At 44.6% G+C, this 22306-nt stretch overlaps 1 protein-coding gene across 1 annotated transcript; it reads right to left on the reverse strand.

Annotated features, from left to right (window-relative positions):
- Positions 1 to 885: 885 nt before the first annotated feature.
- LOC131695712 (ets DNA-binding protein pokkuri) lies at positions 886 to 21965 on the reverse strand. The gene is made up of 5 exons (XM_058984207.1): positions 21927 to 21965; positions 2957 to 4176; positions 2639 to 2888; positions 2162 to 2575; positions 886 to 2086 (listed from the first exon to the last, which is right to left on the reverse strand). Exons 1-5 carry the CDS (start codon positions 21956 to 21958, stop codon positions 1642 to 1644), a joined length of 2361 nt encoding a protein of 786 aa, XP_058840190.1. The 5' UTR covers positions 21959 to 21965; the 3' UTR covers positions 886 to 1641.
- Between the last annotated feature and the right edge of the window lie 341 nt (positions 21966 to 22306).

The raw sequence follows: 22306 nt of genomic DNA on the forward strand, positions 1-22306 counted from the left end.
AAGTCTAATAAAAATCATACTTTTATAATTATTGTGAAAAAATAATGCTTTACAGTACATGAAAAAACTATTGCAATAAAATGTCAGTATTGTACAGACATTTTCGACGGCGATGTGGATGTGCTGTTTTTATTGTGTTTGTCGGTGTCGATATAAATTTTGCCTGATTATCCTCTGAATATTTTCTGTGTGGCTGAATATTAATATCAATCGAGACCTCCTTCCCGCCATTGCACCATACGCGAAACCTGTTTTGAAAACGATACGCTCTGGACACGGCGAAGTAAAGTCGTCGTAATATCACATACTACTGCCATTACCGGGGAATATTCGTGTGGGTGTGGTTTGGTGTTTGGATAACTTGTAGTGGAAAATATTCTAGCTTTGAGACGATAATTTATGCTAACTTACAAATTATGGGTTTGCTGTAAAAATATCTGACCGCGTATATATATGTACAATTCTATAACCTAGAAAATAAGGAAGATTTCGATTTCCGTTTAAAGCCAACAAAAAAGAAGTAGAAGACATTCTACTAGCACTAGTAGTAAAACAAAGTCGACCCTTTAAAAAAAAACAACAAAAAAATCCACAAATTACCATCAATTCACACAACACGTTTTTTGCATATAGGTTTCCAATATAAATTTCTCTGTTTTTTTCATCACATTTGTTTGAATTTTGTAAATTTCTTAACTTTTGTCAAATGGAAGCCAATAGTGAAGGAAAGTTCTTAAACTTAGCCTACTGTTTTGTCTATAAAATGAAAATTAATACAAACAAACCGATAAATTGCTGAAACAAAAAATCATAAATGAGTACTTTTCTCGGCTGGATCAACCACTTACCACTATACGTTTAGTTTCTAAAAGATAAATTCTACTCTTAACAATTAAAACTGTACACATTTTCTTTTATTCATCTCGCGATTCTTCTTCAACAATATATCTGCTATACTTTTCCTCGAAAACGTTATTAGCTACAATTTTGCATTTTTTCATTTTCTTTTTTTTCTACAATTAAAAGCCCGGGTAGAACTTTCTGTAACTTCCAGTATAATACAGCATAAAAAAGAGGGACCGAATTCAATTGGAGCCCGCTATAGCTCGCAATCCGTAATTTAACTAGAGTATAATATCGCATTCTCAGGTTCTGTACATTGGGTCTCGAGCCTCAGCTCAACGTTGCCGATAAGCTAACAAATTAGGTGAGAGAACGATTGGCACATTTTTCTTCTTTATCAGGTTTTGTTTTTCTCCAAATCCTGGAACACGTTGCACGTTGTCGGGGGTTGGCTACGTTCTTCAGTTATAATATTTGTTTCAATGGGGGAAGAGGGGAAGGGGGGTATCACACGTGTACTTTTGTTAATTTCTCGTTTTGAATTGCACGCTCAATCGCAGAGAAACCACGCACGCACACACGGAACGGAACGACCATAGGAAAGGATGGCACCAGTGTTTTTTGTATGCTGTTTTCTTCTTTGAGATCACTATCGCACTCGCTGCCGGTCTCTGCACGTAAGCTCGGTGCCCGGTGGCACAAGCTGCTTCCTCCGTGTGAGGGCTGGTCCTCCGGAGCGGAGCGGCCCGTTGATTGTCAATTTGATTAGGGGGTCTCAGTATAGCTGCTGTCGGTGGCTTATTTGTAGTACATTGGTTCCGATTTACTGAGATCCGTTGGCATCATGCTCTCATCCTCGCTGGCTTTTCCGGTCTCTGAATGGTGCTGCTGCTGTTGCTGATGATGATGGTGATCGGCTGGGGAGGGGCTTCGATCCCGTTCGTGTTCGCGATCATGCTCCAGGGCGTCCAGTCGTCGGTCTTCTTCCTGCTGCTGCTGCTGCTGGTGGTGGTGGCGGGCTTCGGCAGCAGCTACGGCAGCCGCTGCGGCTGCAGCTTGTGCTTGCAGTTGCTGCTGATGCAGATGGTGCAGGTTGTTGCTGATGGTGTGCAGAGATTGGGAGTTGAGCGAAAGGTGATTCGGTGATGGCGGCGGTGAACCACTGTCGTGGGATGGATGGGATTGTTGGTGCTGCTGGCGCAGTAGCTGGATGGTGGTCAATCCGTTGGCGTTTCTTATCAATCTGTCGGGCAGGAAGACGAACAAAATAAATTACTAACATGTAGCTGGTGGTGCTGTTGGTTTGCGGGAATCTTACGGATAACAGTCGACTCCATTCGGTGCACTGCCGTAGTACTTGCGATCGGTTGTACTCAGATCGGTAGGCTTTAGATCGTCTAGATCGGTTTCCATTTTGATGGTTGCCTGACCGTTCGCGGCGGCCGCTGAACTTTGTACTGACGATTGTGCCGGGTGGTGGGGATGATGCAGTGCGGTCGGCGAAATCGGAGGACCACCACCACCGTTCGCTTGCTGCTGGTGGGAAGCTGCAGCGGCTACGGCAGCTGCTGCCAGGTGATGAATGTTAGCACCGTTCGGCAGCAGGGACATCAGCGAGTGCCCGTTAGCGGTGGCATTTGCCGATTGAGCGTTTGCATTCTGACTCGCCATGGTTTGGCGGAGTAGCGAGATGTTTTTGATGCTTTTCAGTTCCGTTGGGTTGCGAAGGAATCTGTAGAAAAAATCAACGGTAAGTTAGGCGTGTTCTATAATTTATGAAATAGTTGATACTTACTGGTAACAGTGGCGTTCGCCTTGCACCTTACGCAGTATGTTGACCTTGTAGTAGTACCGTAAGGCACGTGACATCTTGTCGTAGTTCATTGAAAGGTGGTTCTTCTGCTGTCCCCAGAGCTTGGCAAGTCCCGCTGGGTCCACGATCTTGAACACTCCCGTATCGCGACACTTCCATGCAATGTAGCGGCTGTATCGCTGCGACGGGTCGTTTAGTAGCTGCTGCAGGAAGTCCCACAGTAATCTGCCATCTAGTGGGAAGCAAAAACAATAGAAATAATCATTTTTATAATCAAAATTATGGATAGCTGGTGCTTACTGGTATTGGGTTCGGGACTATCGGGGAAAAATTCCCGCTTCACGGGAAGAAACGCTCCTGGAGTGGTTGGCGCCGATGACGAACCGGTCGGGGATGAATTGGATGGCGGTGACAGCGGCGATCCCTTCAGACTAAGCGAATGCAAGTTGTAGACGCTGGCAGAATTACCGTTGCTTAGAGAGGCAGGCGAACTGGTAACATTGGTGGTGCTACTGCTGGAGACACTGTAGGTGTTGGCACCATTGCTGGTGATGCTGTTGCCACTGCTGCTGCTGCTGGTATTGTTCAGCAACGAAGACACTGGATACTGGAGAGTCTTGGTATCAAGCAGCTGCAGTTGTCCTAAATGTTGTGTCTCCTTGGAAATGGGCGTCAGCGGGGGGCTCTGGTTTTGTTGCGGAAGCAGCGGTAGTTTGCTGTCCGGGTGTGACAAGGATAGTGGATGATATCCGGCAGTGGAATTGTCTTCATCGGAATCTGACTGATTGCTGCTTCCTCCGGAAGTGCTGTTTTGAGTGTGACTACTACTGCTGCTGGATGATTTTTGGAATACGCTTTGCAGTTGTTCCTGGTGGCTTTGTGGCGGGCTTCCAGCCTGAGAATCGATGGATGGTGCTGGACTTAAAGTGACCGAATTGGAGGCTGCCATGAATTGCTGCAGGTGGGAATTATGGAAGAATGGACTATCCGGGGGAGCCAGAGCGCTCCAGTTTGGTGTCGGTGGATGACTGTGAGGTGATAGCGGATATCGACTGGTCGGGGTTACTGGACTGCTGGGTAGATGACGATGGAGGGTTTGTGCATCGCGGACAAGCATCTGGAGAACGTTATGCAGGACATCTCCCGCTCCTGGACTGCGCTCTGCTAGATCATTTTTAGTAAGCACACAAATGGCCTTTCCGTTCATCTGGAACAGATCCAGATCGAACTTGGGCAGATCGAACTCACGTTCGCAAAAGCGCAGGAATACGGCAACCTCCTCGCGACCCCAAATGCGCGGATCCGTGTTGAGCTGGGGCGGAAGCTGTGTCTTGAGGTCAGCCAGCGGGCTCGGAGGTGCTGGTGGATATCGCCACAACAGATCGGAGCCCCAGATGCCGAGTGGCGTGGGCGGGTTCAACGGTGACAGTGGTATCGGTAACATTTTCATCCTGGCGATTGTTTTTTCCTGGCCGAGCGCGGTAATGTCGGGGGCCCTTCGGTGTGCTCGTTTTGAGCCTCTGCAAGAAATAGAGATAATGATAGGAAATTAGTACTTCTGAGTGATTGTGCGTTAAGTAGGCAGCAAGAAAGAGTTGCATGCGGGTACCGTTATGATTCGATTTACGAACACGTGTCTCGTTGACCCAAATAACGGAAACCCAACCGTCGTAAGAACAAAGGTAAATCCGTTCGTTTAGCGATTGTAAACCATCCGGCATTCGCACCGGTACGGTGCAGGCTTGTTTCATATGGTGAAACTATTTCTCTTGCGCCGGTTGTTCGGTTCGTGGGGTGCGGACGGTTTGCTGCCTGCAAAAGGTCATAATTTCATTTACTACGAGAGCGGAAAGGCAATCCGGGAAATGAGGACTGTCTCGAGGCGATTTTCGTTTCGTCCCATCATGTCGCGGCCTCCTGCGTGTGCACTAGCACTAGCAGCAGCAGCAACATCAGCAGCACAGGGCAATGGATTGAGTGAAGATGCTGTCGCTTCAACCCGATTCGACTCGCCTGCTACGATGAAGAGGAGAGGATGTGGTGGATAGAACGGACCAAACAGTATACCTACCAACGGCAGCGCGGAGTGCTTTGCTTGAATCGGTCACGGTAGGAGGTACCTACCGGAGTGGCTGTGTATGCAGCAAGCCGTCATCTGGGGCATGTGGAGCGGAGAGCTGAGTGAGCGGAGAATGGCGGCTATGGCCAAAGCGTACAGATGAAGTGTATTCAAATAACATCCGCTAGTTCAGGTTTTCAGCGGAAATTGATTTTTTTTTATGATATGTAGGTATAAAAATATTTCTCATCTTCGTTCTTTCTTTGGCCTGGTCTGGACCGGGCGGGCGGAGGGAGGATTGGCGGTAAACCGCAGAAACGGAGGGAGAAAGTAGTACGGCGAAGGGCGCTCCAGGAGAAGGTCAGAGCACTAGTCAGCCAGGCTGGAGAAAGATGATGAAGAAGTGGCATCTCCGTCTATGGCTTTTGCTGCTGCTGCTGCCGATCATCGGGTGGAAGAGTTGCAGTGCGCTTTTCTTGGCTCGTTTTCTTTCTGTTAATTATTTTTTCATCATTGCTTTTTAAACAAAAAGAGTTGGTTCTGTATATACAAAGCCCCCCGGGCGATCGAGAGAAACGAGGAAGGTTGAGATTCTTGAGGCGATCTCGAGCACGAGGAAACGGGATGTGTAATGTGTGTGTGTTTACCGGACCCTCTCGTCCCTGCCGCTTCGGGGCATGTTTGGTGGATCTCGTGACAGGCATTCGAAAGGCAAATATTTACTCGGTCCATCGTGGAAACTATGGGAAGAGGAAACGCTTTTACTCTTTTCGTAGAAAACTGATTTGCTCATGTGGACGTACTTGACGAAAGATCACGTTTAAATCAAATAATATCGTAACGGCTGGTCAACGCAACTTTCCGTCCGTGATGGTCATTGCTCCAGGTTTTGCGGAATTTTCAATTCAAGTAGTTTCTTTTTCTCATTTGAGAGGATAATCTCGTTCCCGCTTGAATCGTGTGTCACACACCACACACACCGGCGACGACAGAGATATGTAGAGTAAAACCACTTGAAATCTCATCCTCGGGTGACCATCGCAGAGGCCAACGACTGCGCTGGGATCGGGGTATCGAGTGACCGATCGGATCCGATTTCTGATTCAAGAAATTGGACTTTCATATATAGAATTCAAACGGATGGAAATTGGATGGGAACGATAGTGTTTTTAATGTATGCACGGACATTTTTTTTTTTGTAACAAAACAATACAGTCCCTCGCTGCGACGTTAAATAATGGAGGTCGGATCGAGTGAGGAAGTGTTTTGTTTTATTTTGCCTATCAATCTGGTCCTATTTAAAGATTGTGTTTTCGTACACAACGCAAAAAAACGTACATGCTGTGTCGGTCGATAACCTTGTGATGACGGGAAACAAGGACGAACAAGTCAATCCGGTGCTTGGTTAGTCATATCACTAAGTTATTGTCGGATTCTGAGGAGACGAATTCGAAACGCAAATTCCATAACTAATCTATTTATTTAAATGGGGAGAAAATTTCCCCTTGGTGGAGAAAAATTAGTCTTCAATCTTTCTTCTAAATTTTTAACAACATAGGTGTTGCGCTTACTACCGAGACATCACTTACCAGTTAATTGTTTAAGCGTTTACGCAATAGTTGCGACTCTTTGGATTTTAGAGTCTAGATGACGCCAATTTGATGCTGGTTTAGATTTATATAACCAGCATTAAGTTGGTGTTAGTTACTGACGAGGACAATCCGAAACACCAAAGCCCAAACTTTTATTTAACCTCATTTTTTCCCGTTAGGGAAGTTTTGCATAAGTATTGCTGGTAGAATGAAATTATACATGTTGCAGAATCGCAGAATTGCCAATTTATTGTTGAAAAAAAAAAACCCGGAATTTGATTCGGAATTCCGGCTAGTTTCCTTCAGAATTTCGAACAAAATTCTGGAAGTCATTTGATTAAAAGGCCTCAATGAACATTCGAACGACTGTAGAGAGACACTTTTCAAAACGATGGTAGTTGTAACAAAATAAGCGATAAGGTTACCTCACCGGATAGTAAACATTATATACTTTAGTTTGCAAGTGCCACTTGAACTTGCAAACAGCATCAGGTTAGACGTAAACAGATAGCGGATGGCAAAAGTACCGGATAATGTGTGCGGGTGAAAGTATCGCATATAGTCTCAGAAAGAAGAGCGCGCACAAACTTTGTGGTCAGGTTGACCGATTGAAATGTGAATTTATTTTTGTTTTTCAAGTAAAAATAAATTGGAAACAAAAATAGTTGAGTTTTAAACACAACATGACTGTGCTCGTGAATGCCGAAAGAGATGCTCTTTTGATGAACGGTAATTAGGTATCAGTATCGGGGGGATTTTGCGCGAAAATGTTCAAAATGTAATGTCAAAGACATAACCACAGTGAAGTAGAATACAAATAGGATCATTTATAAAAATATCTAGATACTCAACGGGATTTTTACGCCTGCAATGACTGTGAAATTATGAACGTATCAAGATTACCGTCTTTCTTGAGATAAGTGCAAATTTGAAGACAGTAGCAGTAGTTATTCAACATCGGAAAATATCAGTACTAACTCTTACCGGATTGATTGGAAGGTCCTTTTTTGAAATTTAAGCATGTTCTCTGTGGATCTGGCAAGCCAGTTTGATACCGTTTCATTGTCATTAACGATGAGCTCTAGAAGCGTAAATGCGTTTCAGAATCCTGCACAATATCGTGAACTAGAAGCTGATAGGAAAGCTTGCGAATCAGCAGCTCAGTCAACTTCTGCTAGTGACGAGGACTTGACAAAATGAGTGGGTCTAACAATGCATTAATATCCCAAGTAACCAACAAGCATTATAACGTAGCCTAATTTCTGCTTTAGATCTACATATAGGGCAGTCTTAAAGAGCCGTTAAGCCCGGCGGCAACGAGTCCGGAACATACAATGAGGAGAACGGGGTACCTCAGGAGTCGGTCCTGGCGGTCACCCTATTCCTCATAGCAATGAACTCCATCTTCGTCACCCTCCCCAAGGGGATTTATATATTCGTCTACGCAGACGACATTGTTTTAGTCTCGATCGGTAAAACCAAAGGGCGAACACGAATCAAACTACAAACCGCTGTCAACGCCGTCTCCCAATGGGCGACTAAAATCGGCTTCAGGCTATCTATTAGCAAAAGCTTTTACACACACTTCTGCAACTCGTTCCACTGGACCACCGCCCGCCCGATCCGTATGGCCGACACCCTCATCGCCTTCAAGAAGGAACCGACCATCCTCGGAGTTACCTTCGACCGCAAAACTTCTTTCATCCCCCACTTCAGGAGAATCAAAAGGGAATGTGCCAACCGCAAGCGTCTCGTACAAACAATTTCGTCCAGACATCCCAAGTGTAACAGAGGGACAACACGGCGGGTCGGAGAAGCCCTCATCTACAGCCGAATTTTCTACGGAATTGAGATTACGGGACACAACTACGAAAACCTCATCAAGATCTTAGCACCGTTGTGCCACGGAACCATCCGAAACGTCTCCTAACTGCTACCCAGCACCCCAGCCGAGAGCGCATACGTTGAGGCCGGCGTGCTCCCTTTCCGCTGGAGGATCGCTCTCGTCATCCTCCGACGGGCCCTGGGCGTACTCGAGAGGACCTACGGCAGCGATGGCCTCGCCGGTGGAACGCCCCTCCCATGCTCATAGATACCTCCCTCTCCAAATCTCTCCGGGCCGGAGAAGCCCCTGAAGTCGTCCGCACAGCATATAGCCAACTGGTGGAGCGACGGTATTGCAACCACACTCAAATATACACCGACGGATCGAGGAAGGACGATAAGGTTGGAGTCGGCGTCAGCAACGGCCCCCCCGGCTGTTCCTTCCGGCTTCCGCCCCAGTGCTCCGTATTCTCGGCCGAGGCAGCAGCCATCGCTCTGGCCCTAGCCCGAAGACCTTCCGACTCTGCAACCGTTATCTTCACCGACTCGCTCTCGGTTCTTCGAGAACGGCCAGTCCCGCCACCCTTTCGTACAGGCCATCGAAGAGGAGATCGACTCTCTCACCACCCTGCTCTGCTGGATCCCCGGACATTGTGGTATAAAGGGGAACGCCGAGGCTGACTCCCTTGCAGCCCGGGGTAGGACAGCGAGGAAAGCGCTAACGCTAATCACTTCGTCCAACACTGGCGAATCTCTCGTGGTTATCTGCAGAAAGTCAAGGGAACTCCCGCCAAATGGGATGACCGGGACAGCTGGAAGGAGCAAAGGGTCCTCTCGCGGCTCCGGACCGGACACACCAGGATTTCCCATGAGCATACCATCGCCAACGCACCCGTTCCCTCCTGCGCCACATGCGGGACTCGGAAATCAGTCGAGCACCTGCTCATAAACTGCATCGAGCTACGAGACCTACGATCAATGCACGACCTACCACTCTCCATCCGCGACTCACTCTCTAACGATCCTGTGAGAGAGCAGGTCATGCTCAACTTTTTAAAAGACTCGGACCGGGCTCACCGCGGCCCATCGAACATCAAAATTCACCTTCTGCACATAACCGCGGGCCCCTCGCCACACCCAGCACGGGTAATGGGAGGACTCTCCGCGACCCACAAGGAAAGCGCACCTCAGCCCCCACCTACAGGCCTCCCCATCGAACAACGACTAGCCATTCACAACTGCGGGCCCCTCGCCACACACGGGACACGGGTGATGGGAGGGACCACCGCGGCCCACCTAAACCAATCTGCGCCCTTCACGACCAAGCTGGACACCAGCCCCGAAACCGGGGAACTTTTTCAACCACCGACAGCACCATCATATACTAGACTTTGAAAACTGACATGTAAAAATTTTATATATCACGGGTGAATGACCTATAAGGTTAAAACCCGCCTTCAATAAAATCAATCAAAATCAATCAATGCCCGTTTTTACGGTTCTAATGGTTATAGCACAAATGTCAAATTTAAAAGCCTTATATTGGCACTAGCCATGCTATTATAAAGCTTGAATTAATAGAATTGTAATGAATATCCTTATCGGAATTTCGGAATGCTTATGGCTACTTCTTGGATCATTAAACAATAGATCGGGACAAAGTTAATGACTGTTATCTTAAAATCGATAATATTCGTTATTTTTTTGTAATTGTATATTTTACGGAAGTATTCTACCTCGAAATGTACTAAAGTATCCTTCTTTTGCAGAAAAAAGAACTTGACCTGACAGTATAAATGCACCCACGAAAAACAACTCTGTAGGAAATATCCCATATGGTATTTTCCAGGCAACTGACATCCCTATCTCTACATAATGGGGTCAGTTGGGCTACGTCAAAATCGCTTGAAATGTCATCAACAAACAGCAGTAGCAGTAAACAAAAAACAATGAACAGTTTTCTCTAATTTGATGCAAACCGAAGTGCTCTTCGTTCGTATTTAGAATAAATTTCGTTCATTTTGTTACAAACAAAGTTCTTATACTGACTACGATAATATGAAGTCATGTCACCTTCTTGGTATTTTCTCTTGACAATTTGAGTAGAACTAGTTTAGAGTGTATTGTTTACATTGTATTTTTATCGCTGTTTTTTTTTTAAATCGGAAAAATGGCATCACCCGAAAAACAACGTTGCGAATTGTTCTTGCGCAAGCATCTGGAAAATCCTGAACTCTGGACTCTCTCATCGGGAAATCGGAAAAAAGCTCGGAATCGTGCAGTCAAGGGTGAATCGTGTGATTAAACGTTACTAACAAACTCTGAGCATCGAACGGAAGGAGAAATACGGCCAGCATCCATTCTATTAATGATCAGAATCACAAGCGTGTAGTGAAAAGTTTAGTAGTTTTCAACGGAATCCCAATGCTTCGGTCAGGAGTGTGGTCAAAAAGTTGAATTCGTTCAAATCTTTCGTTCAGAGCGCCAAGGACCGGGAGGGACTGCATACGTACAAAGTATAGAAGGCTCCAAACTGACGAAAGGTGGAAGAGCTACGGGCCCTGAAACTTTACACCCAGATGCCGACGAAGCCTCATTGTCTCATCATAGATGATGAGACTTAAGTCTAGGCGGATTTCGGGCAGCTGACGGAGCTATTGTTCTTCATCGCCCAGCACAAGTTTGATGTTCCGGAGGAACTAAATTAGCGGAAACTTTCAAACTTTGCCAAAAAATACATGATTTGACAAGCGATTTGATCATGTGGCAAATGGAGTGCGCCGTTCGCGACTACCGGGACTGTAAACAGGGAGATCTACCTCAAGGAGTGTCAACAGAAGCGTCTGCTTCCTCTGTTGAATCAACACTAGAGCCCTACGATTTTCTGGCCGGATCTAGCTTCGTGCCAAGATTCAATCGTTGTCCTGAAGTGGTACGAAGCCAAAGGGGCCACTTTCGTAACCAAAGACATGAATCCTCCCCAACGCACCGGAACTAGGGCCGATCGAAAAATACTGGGCAATTATGAAACAGGCACTACGGAAGCATCCCAAGGAGGTCAAATCTGACGAAAAAGAGGGTTTCCGTACAGAAGAAGCTGGAGCCAGGTGTTGTACAGAAGCTAATGAATGGAGTTAAGCGTAAGGTGAGAGCGTACGGTTATGGTATTGGAGTTGAATGAAATAAATATGCCAAAAATTGGGTTATATTTGTTTGTCCGGAAGTTTGACAACGATCGGTCCACTATGCAATTTTCTACAGCGTTTTTTTTCCGTGAAGCAATTTGATGTGGGATACCCTCTATATGTAAAACATCCTTATCAAGCATGTAGCGAACTCTATACATATTTGCTGCGTAAAAAGAGTATACTCTCAACTAGGTTAGGTCAGGGAATGGCTGCAGAACTGGCGTATATGATAGAATAATGGGTAATCCTTCCTAGGATTCGTTGGACAATTTTATTTGGTGTTCAAATCGTGCATTTGATTCTATTCATTCAGGATGCTCGGATTGGATAATTTAAGGTACGATTAGTTCGCCGACGTCCGTGATTTATCCATTCCCGACCAGCATAGCATGACAAAATTCTAACAGAATGCAATTGTTATTAATTTTAAATAAATATCATTTGCTGGCATTTAGACGCATTCTAGTAGTTTGAGTGCCGAAAATAATATCGGTCAATTTATACGCTTTCACTTAATCTCGGCATCTTTTTTTCTTTATTTCAAATATTATTTTCCCGTTTATTACTATATCTTAAATTAGATTCGTGCTAACACTCCCCCCGCAATCAATCGCATATTCTATCACAATCGCTCTCATTCAAAACGTACAAGCGCTCGTGGCCTTCGCAATAACACAATTCTAGTCACAAACGCAAACATGTAATTGCAATCATCCACACATACTTACGCTCGGGTACATTAAAATACCTCGGTAATTAAGTGAACCTATACATTTACAAACGCGGTCTCAAGAAATTAACCCACCGCTCGCACGATCATGAATCGGTCACGTCCGGAAGTATCTACGCTTATTAGACCAATCAAAAAAATGACGCTCATATCCACTAGATAACACCTTCTTCTAGCATCTGAGTCATGCACTAAAAATTAAGTATCAGATTCACGGTCCGCGCCTGATCATTGAAGAATACACGAGAATATGCGAATTTTCACACGCGAAGTTACATACACGCTAGCACACGCTACAAACATGTAACATACAAACGCTCGAGCCCTTCGCTATCATCCAAACACATCAAAGCCCGCGATATCACAAAAAAGGATAACACCTCGGTGACTAAGTGAACGTTTGAGTACTTATAAATTTACAAACGCGGTCTCAAGAGTACACCTACAAAAGCCCGAGTTCCAGCGAACATGAATCGGTCACGTCCGTAGGTCTCTACCATTGGTCCTAGCAGCCTAACCTCATGTCTTTAGTTGAACCAATAAAAAAATGACGCTCATATTCACTAGACATCACGTTCCATGGTGACATGACCGAGAACTCTAGTGATATGGTGAAACTCTCATCTAGTATCTGAACCGTGCGCTGAAAAACAAGCTACAAGTTACATACATGCCAGTACAAGCGATATAAAAACTACCACGTCATCGAACACGTTAACGTACAAACGCTCGAGTCGTTCGCGATAATACACGCGATTGTGAAGTCCCTACTCCCGTACATATCTAAACCGTACAATGAACATCACATTCAGAATGACGGCCCGCTGTAATTGGCCTTAAGCAGTCATTTAGTGGGTGACATTTTCCGTCTCGTCTGCAATTGTAGTGGGTGACTCTGACGGGGAGCCCTTCCGAGACCCTAGCTCTACAGCTCGAGTAGGACAATTCTCGAAAAAAATCAATAAAATGCCGAGGACCCTACGTTCACGAAACCTGGACTACGCTGGTGGAGGACCATCACATTCTTAGTACTTTCGAACGGAAAGTGTTTGCAAACGATCTACGATGGGATGGAGACGAAAGACTGAATGTGAAGACGGTATATTAACCACGAATTGCAACAATTTCTTGGAGGGTTCCCCATCGTTTGCACATCGAAAATTGAGCGAACGCAACACCATAAAATGGTTTTCCAAACTAATCCAACAGGTACAATGATGAGAGGTACACAACGAGTTGAAGGAGAGCTGAGGAGTTCTGGTGTCCGAATGAACTGGTGACGATTTCTTGATACACGCTCGCACATCTTTCATAGATTGTGGGTCGATCGCTCTTCTCACCGCTGGCGCTGTGACTGTACAGCAGGCGCTCACTTACAGTTCCGACTATGCTGTGCGAGGCTGCGGTTGTGTGAGATGTACAAAAATATTGTGACAGCGCTACGGTGCTGCGGAACGTTCTCTTCTGGTGTTTTCTCGAAAGTGAGAGAGTACAAAAGCATGCTCTGTGCATTCTCTGCTCGAAGTTTTCTGTGCACAGTTCGCTAAGTGACTCTTAGAGTGAAATTGTGCATCTTTTACGATGCAGTTCTTTCACATTTCCATTTGTGTTTCTTTTTGTGCGTAAAATTCGGTAGAATTGAAGTTCTTGAAAAATGTAAAATTGAAATCCTGAGTCAACTATTTCAGGCAGAGCCGTCAATAGGAAGTACCTAAGTAGTTCAATCAAATACAAGAGATTTTAAATAGAGGTTTGAATCATTCCTTGCTCGCATACCAAACGAGCAACCTCATGACAAGCTAGCGAAAAGCGCTTTCAAAATTGCTTCCGCCACGTGACGTGTTGAGAATCCGTACTGTTACTGGTAAGGAACTGGCGAGTTGTAAAAATATCTGCAACAAACGGTCCTTATTACGACAACAAAACCCCATTCTCATAGGAATTCGAATGGAAATGTTCATTTCGTATTTTGGAAAATAACTTCCCGTTTATCAAGTTCATTAATTTGTATAAAAAATTCAAAAAAAGTGCGATAAAACAAATTTACATTTTCGAATGGATGTGCATGTCTAATTAAACAGAAGTTAGAAAATACCTATAATTTGAATCAGGAAAGTGACCCTTTCTTAACAGCGCTTGTACCGTTTCTAAATGTTTGATAGCTGGGGTTGCCGAGTTGTTTTTAACCGTCAATTATTGCCGCTGTACTAAACGGAATACAAAGATTTTTGCGCGTTCTGTACTTCTTTACACCAATTATTATTACAGATTCCGTAGAGGATACGGTTATCATAAATTACAAGAAAATTAATTTTTTAAAAGCAGTCGGTAGCTGTCCACGTCGAGGGTATTTTTTTCTTTTATTGTTAGCTCCGCCCATTTGCCGATGAAGCATCTTTAAAAACAAATTGTCTATGGCAAAAATTCTCCAGTTTGCGTTTGAGTGGTTGTAGAAGCCACAAGAATTTTGCCGACGGTGACCCGCTTGTTAGTTCATAGAGCGAACGCTCCTCGCTAGAAATAACGAGTTGTGGAAATAGCATCGAAGCAAGAAGCGAAACGGAGCAAAATTTTGCTCGCGCATCGCGAAAATCCGAACTACTCGCTCGGCGAGCTAGCGAAATGTGCTGAATGTGACCATGAATCCCCCGTCACCAACGTTATAAAAGTCGGCCTTATTCTGCGCAGCGTGTGACGTGAGGTGACTAAGCTTACCTCACTTTACGTGACTTTTTTCACTCGATTCTTAGAGTCGACTCGGGTGAGGTGTGATTCTCTATTTCTGTTAAATGGGCGTCTCACGTCACCCGAAGTGACTTCAGAATTGGGTGAGAAATCACGTAGAGTGAGATGAGATTAGTCGTCTCACGTCATACGTCGCGTAGAATAGAGCCGAGTGTTCGAAAAACGTTTCTCGGCAGCCAGGAAGACTGGTTCGGGGGGAAAATCGGAAGCCGGAAGTTGCAAAAACGATGAAAATAGTGGCCAGTTGTTGCAATCGGAATCCCAACCTCTCCGACCGAGATGTCGCAAGCAAGCTGGGAGTGTCGCTTGCAATCGTGCATCGAGTTAAAAAACTGGATCTGGACTGTCGACTTACACGGCCCTATTCTGCGCGGCGTGTGACGTGAGACGACTAATCTCACCTCACTCTACGTGACTTTTCTCACCCAATTCTGAAGAGTCACTTCGGGTGACGTGAGACGCCCATTTAACCGCAATGGGGAATCTCACCTCACCCGAGTCGACTCTCAGAATCGGGTGAAAAAAGTCACATAAAGTGAGGTGAGTTTAGTCGTCTTACGTCACACGCTGCGCAGAATAAAGCCAACAGGAAAGTGGTGACTCCAAATCGTGACGATAAGCAAAACAAGCCGGCCAGCGAACGATCGCGCAAGCTGTACTTGAAGATGATGCCGAAGTTCAATTGTGTGGTACAGGATGACAAACCCTATGTCAAGGCAGACTTTTAACAGCCTAGACACAGTAATATTATACGTCGATTTGAAGAGAAAGGGGGTAGATATTTTCAAACACATTAAGTTGTCGAATTTCGCAAAGAAATATCTTGTGTGGCAAGCTAACTGTTCCTGTAGCTTAAAGTGCGACATCTTCGCCGCAACCGGGAAATTTAGGCGCAGGAGTGCCTGGAAAAACGTCTTTTGCCCTTTACTCAAGCAACACAATACTCAGAACCCAAGGACATGAACCATCCCAACACGGCAGAGCTCCGTTCAATAGGAAAACATTGAACAATCTAATATTATTTCTTTACTCTGCATGAATTATGACTTGCAAAAGTAACATAATTTAATTTTTTAATAAAAAATTGGACCGATTAACACACACTTATTTAACCAATTTTTGTTCGTAACACCCTTTAATATGCATGGGTATCAGGTTAATTGTGTTTCTAATACTATTCTATTCTAACCCTTACACAGCCAGTATTGAAAAGCATCCTGGAAAACACTGCAGATATTCTTTAGTGTTTTTCTTGTCAACATTAATATTTGAAGCATATTACAATATGTCGCAAATATTAAAACGGCCAGGCCTACTGTGCAGAGTTGGGTTTGAAGATGTTTCAATATTATACGGCAATTGAGTTATTCATTTAATGAACAATTCAACCAACGAATCGTTTTGAAACTTGAATGAGGAAGAAACGAGGACAACCGTACCGACCGTTTCAGTTTATAGGGGGTTAGGATAAAACGTTGGGAGTGACTTTGCTAAGAAGGTTAATGTCACTCCTTTGGTCCTTCGGGATGGGACAGAGGTATTTACACCTTGCCCTGGCTCATTAAGCCTAGGTTATAGCGCCTTTACTCGCTCTAAGGTTAATTCTAATACTCTAAAAAAACAAGTGTAAAAAATCAAATAATGATCAACAGTGTTTCCATTCAGGCCCATTTCCATTTCCCGGGAGGGGCCCGAAATTTCGATTTTAAATTGAACATTATACAATTCGTATTACGCAATAACCTTATTAAAAGAATATCAGTTTTGTTAATCAAATTTGGTTTGGAGTAATTTTGAGTTTAAAGCTAATATAAAATTAAAACTAATTAAAAATTTCTCAACAAGTAAAATAATTTCGGAGGGGGTCCGGACCCCCAGGACCCTCCCCCTGGATCCGCCACTGGTGAAGAATAGGTTGGCCTCAGATTTTTAACTAAGAAATCATTAGACATCAAACAACTTTTAATTCACAGTCTATCTATACGACGCTGAAGCTTGCACGCAATACAACTTGTACGCGAATCTTTTTCTTTTCATATCGGTGCGATGGGTGGTAACTTAGTAGACTCTGAGATAATAACTATCTCCCGTTCACAGCAGAAGTTAAGAAATGGATTTTTTCCATTTCGATTATAGGAGGCTTAGAAAAAACTCTAATCATATGTTGGGTTGGGAATCGAACCCAGGTTAGTTGCGTATAAGGCAATCGATTTTCCAATACGCTATGCCCGCCTCCTCGAAAAGAAATGGAAATTAAATTAATTGGGCTATCGGAAAGCTACGCCATTTTGGCGGCCCATTATAAAAAAATTTAGTTAGAATTTTTAATTCCTTTATTCCAGAACACGATGAAGCATTTCACGAACTTGCTGCATATGTTTAATTTATTCATCGGAATCAGTTCTAAACGATCGGAGAGTCTTGGAATGGAAAATTTGATATAGAAAAAATCCAGGACAATTTAGTACAATTACAAAAATAGAGACTATTGGTTGGGCATTAGTTGATGAGGTTGAAGACCTGGTGTTGCATTTGATTACAATAGATGGCGGTTTCTGTGCAGAATTCTCCGTAGTGTTCCGAATGATTACATAGTTTCTCGTAGTATGTAATGAACGTGATCCGTATAATTATCAAGACAGGATTTCGTATACGATGCAACTGTATAAAGCTGACTTCCGTTAGTTTACGCTCCATTCTCGCCTTCAACAAATGTTCTGCTTTGCGAACAGAAGGACGCGTAACGGCAATATTGAAAATCGACAGCCACCGTATTGTATTCCCACTTTGCCCGAGAATTTCACGTATCTCGTCGAACCAGCAACAAAAAGAGCGTGACAAAAGAAACCAATTTTAATGTCACGTTAATAAAAATTAAGTAAGTGAGCAATAAGAATACCAACGATCACAATGAAAATAACAGTGCGTTTTCCGTCACATCAAATCGAAGCGACTATATGTATAAATACTTTTAAAGAAGGAATTGAATTTGTTTTCAAATGGTGACATGGTGAAATTTTGTTTTTGATTCCAATCAGTCGTCGTTCTCTGAAAATATTATGTGTGATGTTTCTATTGCTTGTTTGCATATTTGTATCGATTTCCCCGTGCTCCGTCGGAATCGACTACCACCATGCATTGTTAGTCCCTATACCAAACTGATTCAGTCATCCCTTCGTTTCGAGTGAAATAACTTTTTCTAACAAACTGGATTGATTTGCAAGTTTCCACGAAGTTGCAGGCAATCAAATTACCTTTCCTATTCTTACTTCCAGTGATAGTATGATGCCCACAGTGTCACCTAGCGGTGTAAATACGATGTAGAGAGTTTTCTTCATGTAAATTATGGAAAAATCCCTTCCAAACTTCAAGTATCTTTGTCCGGTAATTAGATTTGTCCGATTTGATTCAAATTTGGAGCAGATACTCCTGGTGAGACCATGAATTTACTCAGGAGTAGGCCGATTGAGTTTAAAAAAATTGGGCAATCTACTAGATATACGTATGAAACTCAACGAAGTCCTTGTTAGATCACCAGACATTTTCAAACGTGATGTTAAGAATTCGTTGAATGAAGGCAACATCCTTGATCCACCAAACTAGAATTAAAAAACAGTTTCACAATAAAATAACTTTTCTCACTCGTACAAAAGTGACTTTTTGCGATATTTCTATCGTCCCAGCGACCAACAACGCAAGCAATTCTTACAAAAACCGCCAATCGCCCGCAGGCCTGCGTTGCTTTGATCGTGCGTGTGGAGCAAGGTGCGCGCGAAGGTGGCGAACGATGGCGGCGAGAGAAACAGGAAACCGACGACGTCGCCTTCCGCCTGCTTAGATCGGACAGGTTCTTGCCATTTCGGCAGAGATTTTGTAGCGGCGTTGCTTTTTTTCTTCTTCCCGCCCTTTCGCCCGTCCGTCCATCCGTCTCGCAAAGACGACGGTTAAAATATTTCGGATCGCAGCATGCGATCCTGACGGTTTGAAGTTTGTGGTGACGGGGGGTGACGACGAGGATGGGTGTGATTTTTGACTAAACGAGAACGAGTACCGCCGTGTTATCCGGTTTGCCCCCGGGGTACACTGTAAAATTTCGACTTGATTTGAGTTGAACAATGATCAGGTGAACCTAAAACGAAATCAGTGTGTAGCTGGTCCCAAATCGGCCGCGCACCGATCAAGTAATGCGGATGGACCGTGGAATGAGGTTTATGTACGCTTCATTAGTTCCTTCTCCTTTCTTTCTCTGTTCCCGGGGTGGTTCGGCAGTTCCCTGCACGGCCCGCGACCGTCGTCGCGTATCCGCCACCGCCAAGTGATTAAAGGACAGAGGGGGCCTTTTTACTTCTTGTTTATCGTCGCCCTTTCCCCCCCCCCCCCTCTCCGCAAACGGATTCCATCTCCGTTGCTGGTCTCGTCGGTTTTTGTTGTTGTGCCTTCTCCAATCTCTTTTCCTGTTTCTTTTGCGTGTACGTAAACGCGTTGCTATAGAACCCGATCGCGGAGGCAGGTCCGGCTCGCGATGACTTGTGGTTAATTTTGTTTTTCTTTGCATGAGTATTTCTTTTCGTCGACGTGTTTTTTTCTTCTTTTCACGGGAAGTGAAACCCGATGTGTGAGTGTGTGTGTGTGCTTGCGGGAAGAAAAATACAGATTCTCGAGATGAGAAGACATCTCAAGCTGAAGCAGGAAGGTACGGTGGAGACAAGGCGAAGCCGAAGAACCGGTTTAAACGGAAACTAAAATGATATTATAAACAAAGTTCATAAAGTTTTATTCATCAGCTTTTCCTGTTTCGTCCCGCCGCTGATCCCGCCTTCGTTCCTATTTAACCCGATCGTAACCGGCTTAATGCTATTAAGAATACTGATAATAGCGAAACGCATTTGTCAGTCCGGCTCACACAGCGAAAGGAGCACATCGGAGTGCGGTATTCGACTTAATTACCTGCTGCTACCGCGCGGACCGCGGACAAGTGCGGTGGCAGAGAGAAACAATCAAGAATCGAACAGAATCACACAAAAAAAAAACTCGCTGCGCAGCGCGAAGCCGTGGCGCGGGCAACTGTAAATTTAAATCGCCGCTTCCAAGGACTGCAGCAGCAGCAGCAGATTGCGGAGACGCCGCAAAGTGGTAACCGGTGTATAAGAAAAGAACCAGCAAGATGCAGAGGATCTTTCTCAGTTGTTCCGTGTGTGTACGACCGGCAACGGGGTTGGCTTCCGCGTTTCGCAATCTGTCCGGTCACCATCAGAACAGAATACAAATAGGAATCGATCTCAGTCGGCTGTGTGAAGAAGCGCAGCGTCGCGTCGCGATCTGAATCACGGCGTTTAATTAGACGTGCGGAAAATATGCGTCGACGAGGAGGAGGAGGAGCAGGAGAAACAACTCGCCTGCTCTGATGGTATAACGACAATTGGATTATCAATTACAACTCCTCTTCTGGTTTTGTTCAAATTGCTAGCTAACGACGGACAAACTGATTTGTTTATGTAAATACTGTTCGTTTTTTTATTTTATTGAATTCTAAACAGTTTTTTTTCTCGCTTTTCTACATAGTTGAAGGGGGGAATAAAACTTGCGTCATCGCGTCTCGGGCGGGCGATAATCTACAGTGTAAACTGTTCACGGTTTCCTGTTTCTCGGGGTTCCAGGCTCGGTTGAATAGGAAAAGTAAAAGCAGTTCTCGCTAGCCGAACGATAATCGTTATTCATTAGCGCTCGACGAGAGTACTCCAAACAGGAAAGGAATATGCATTCTCCGCCTTCGAGTGCGGGGTGGTACAGGCACTGACATCTAGGCGGCGAACGAGCATGTAAATCAACCTGCTATTTGTATTTATGAGCCAGGTTTAACCTTCAAATGAAAGGTAGAAATTGCGAAAAAGTTCTAGTGGGGTTCGTACACGGACATGAGAAGTTACCTAAAATTGAGTTCTTTTGCCAATTCTTTTGACTGTTTTATTTCTTCCGTGTAGTCAGATCAAACCTATGGGTGCCTACTTGGATTATTGCTGGCAGCTAGGATAACCGTAGGGAACCATTCGCACCTACTACGATTCAAATGGCGGCCGTTTGTTGATGTACACGGCGAAGAACGACGATCAAGTAAGCGTGAAATGGACGCCTCGCTCGGCGCGGAATAGGAATAGAACGAGTTCAAGCAGGAAGTTGTGATGAAACTTGACTTCTGGCTAAGAGTGCGGTGTCTGTTTCTCGTTGAACTTTGATTTTTCCACACACACGTTGCTCGCAATCACAACGGGCAAGTGTTGGAGAGAGCTTACTTCCTTCTTGGGCCGGCCGTTGAGCGTCTGTAGCTCAATCCTAACTGTGGTATTTGAAATTGCTTTTTAACTCGTTGAAAAATCAGCGAAACAGCAATTCCGGGTAAACGCCTATTTTCGCTGTTGGTGTGAAATTTACTTCCACACGATCTTTCGCAACTTCTCGTGATGGGTGAGGGTGAGGTAATAGCGGCGGCGCCGCCTTAATTATTTGCGATCAGAATACTGCTGACTAGATAATTTCGCCACTCGACGACCGGCTTATTTGCATATCTCTTGTTAAGGCGATGGATGCTTCGACATCATACTGAGAGGTATGTGTTGTTTTTGCCGGTGTGTTTGGGACCATTCGCTCGGAGGAGGAAGAAGATTATCATCTCCGGTTTTAGATGACAAAAAACGCGCGTTTCATTCTTTCCCACAATCATCCGCTCAGAGAACACGATGGCGGTTTATTTACGGACACGCTGCTGATGGTGTCATAATTTACTGTTTGCGAATCAGCAGCGGCGTAACATTCCACTATTTCCAGGCCCGTTCCACGTTGTCCGAAAGTTCGAAAAAAATGTGACATCATCTAAGCAATCGCTGCGCTGAACATGGCGACTAACTATCGTCAGTTTTCACAGGCTTCTTGGATCTTCAGACTGCATCGGCTAACTTGATTCTTGATTGAAACCAATTACCCATTTGGTAGTCACTTCGCGTCGTCACGGGTGTTCCCGCGAACACGCCTGGTTTAAGATTAGAGTATATGCTAACGGCTTGTTCGCGAGCTACACACTTCTGTCTTCTACTAGACATTTTATAGGTAATAGTCACATCACAGTACCAGCTCGCACAGTTTGTCTATATAGGAAAGAAAAACGCTCATTTCCGCATTGCTGGCTGTGCTTAACGCTTCGGGGAAACGGCGACCGACGCTACTTTGCCACACTATTTGTTATTATTTATTTATTTCGCTCTCGATGAATATTCTAAATTGAAATGTCAAACGCGACCGTGTCGCTCGCAGCTCCCGGTTCAAGATGGGAAATTTCCTGACTACAGAGATCTCCGAGCCGCGGTCGCCCTCAACAAGCCACTTTGCATCGAGTCAAGTTAGTGAAGAGATTTTATCGCTCTTATTATCTCACGTCTGACGGCGCTCCGGTGTACACTGCCGCTGCCGTTACTTTTCTCCTTGTCTTTTTTTTACGTACACAGACCACTCACTCCGACA

This window comes from Topomyia yanbarensis, unplaced genomic scaffold (assembly GCF_030247195.1).
Source record: "Topomyia yanbarensis strain Yona2022 unplaced genomic scaffold, ASM3024719v1 HiC_scaffold_5, whole genome shotgun sequence".
NCBI classification, from domain to species: domain Eukaryota; kingdom Metazoa; phylum Arthropoda; class Insecta; order Diptera; family Culicidae; genus Topomyia; species Topomyia yanbarensis.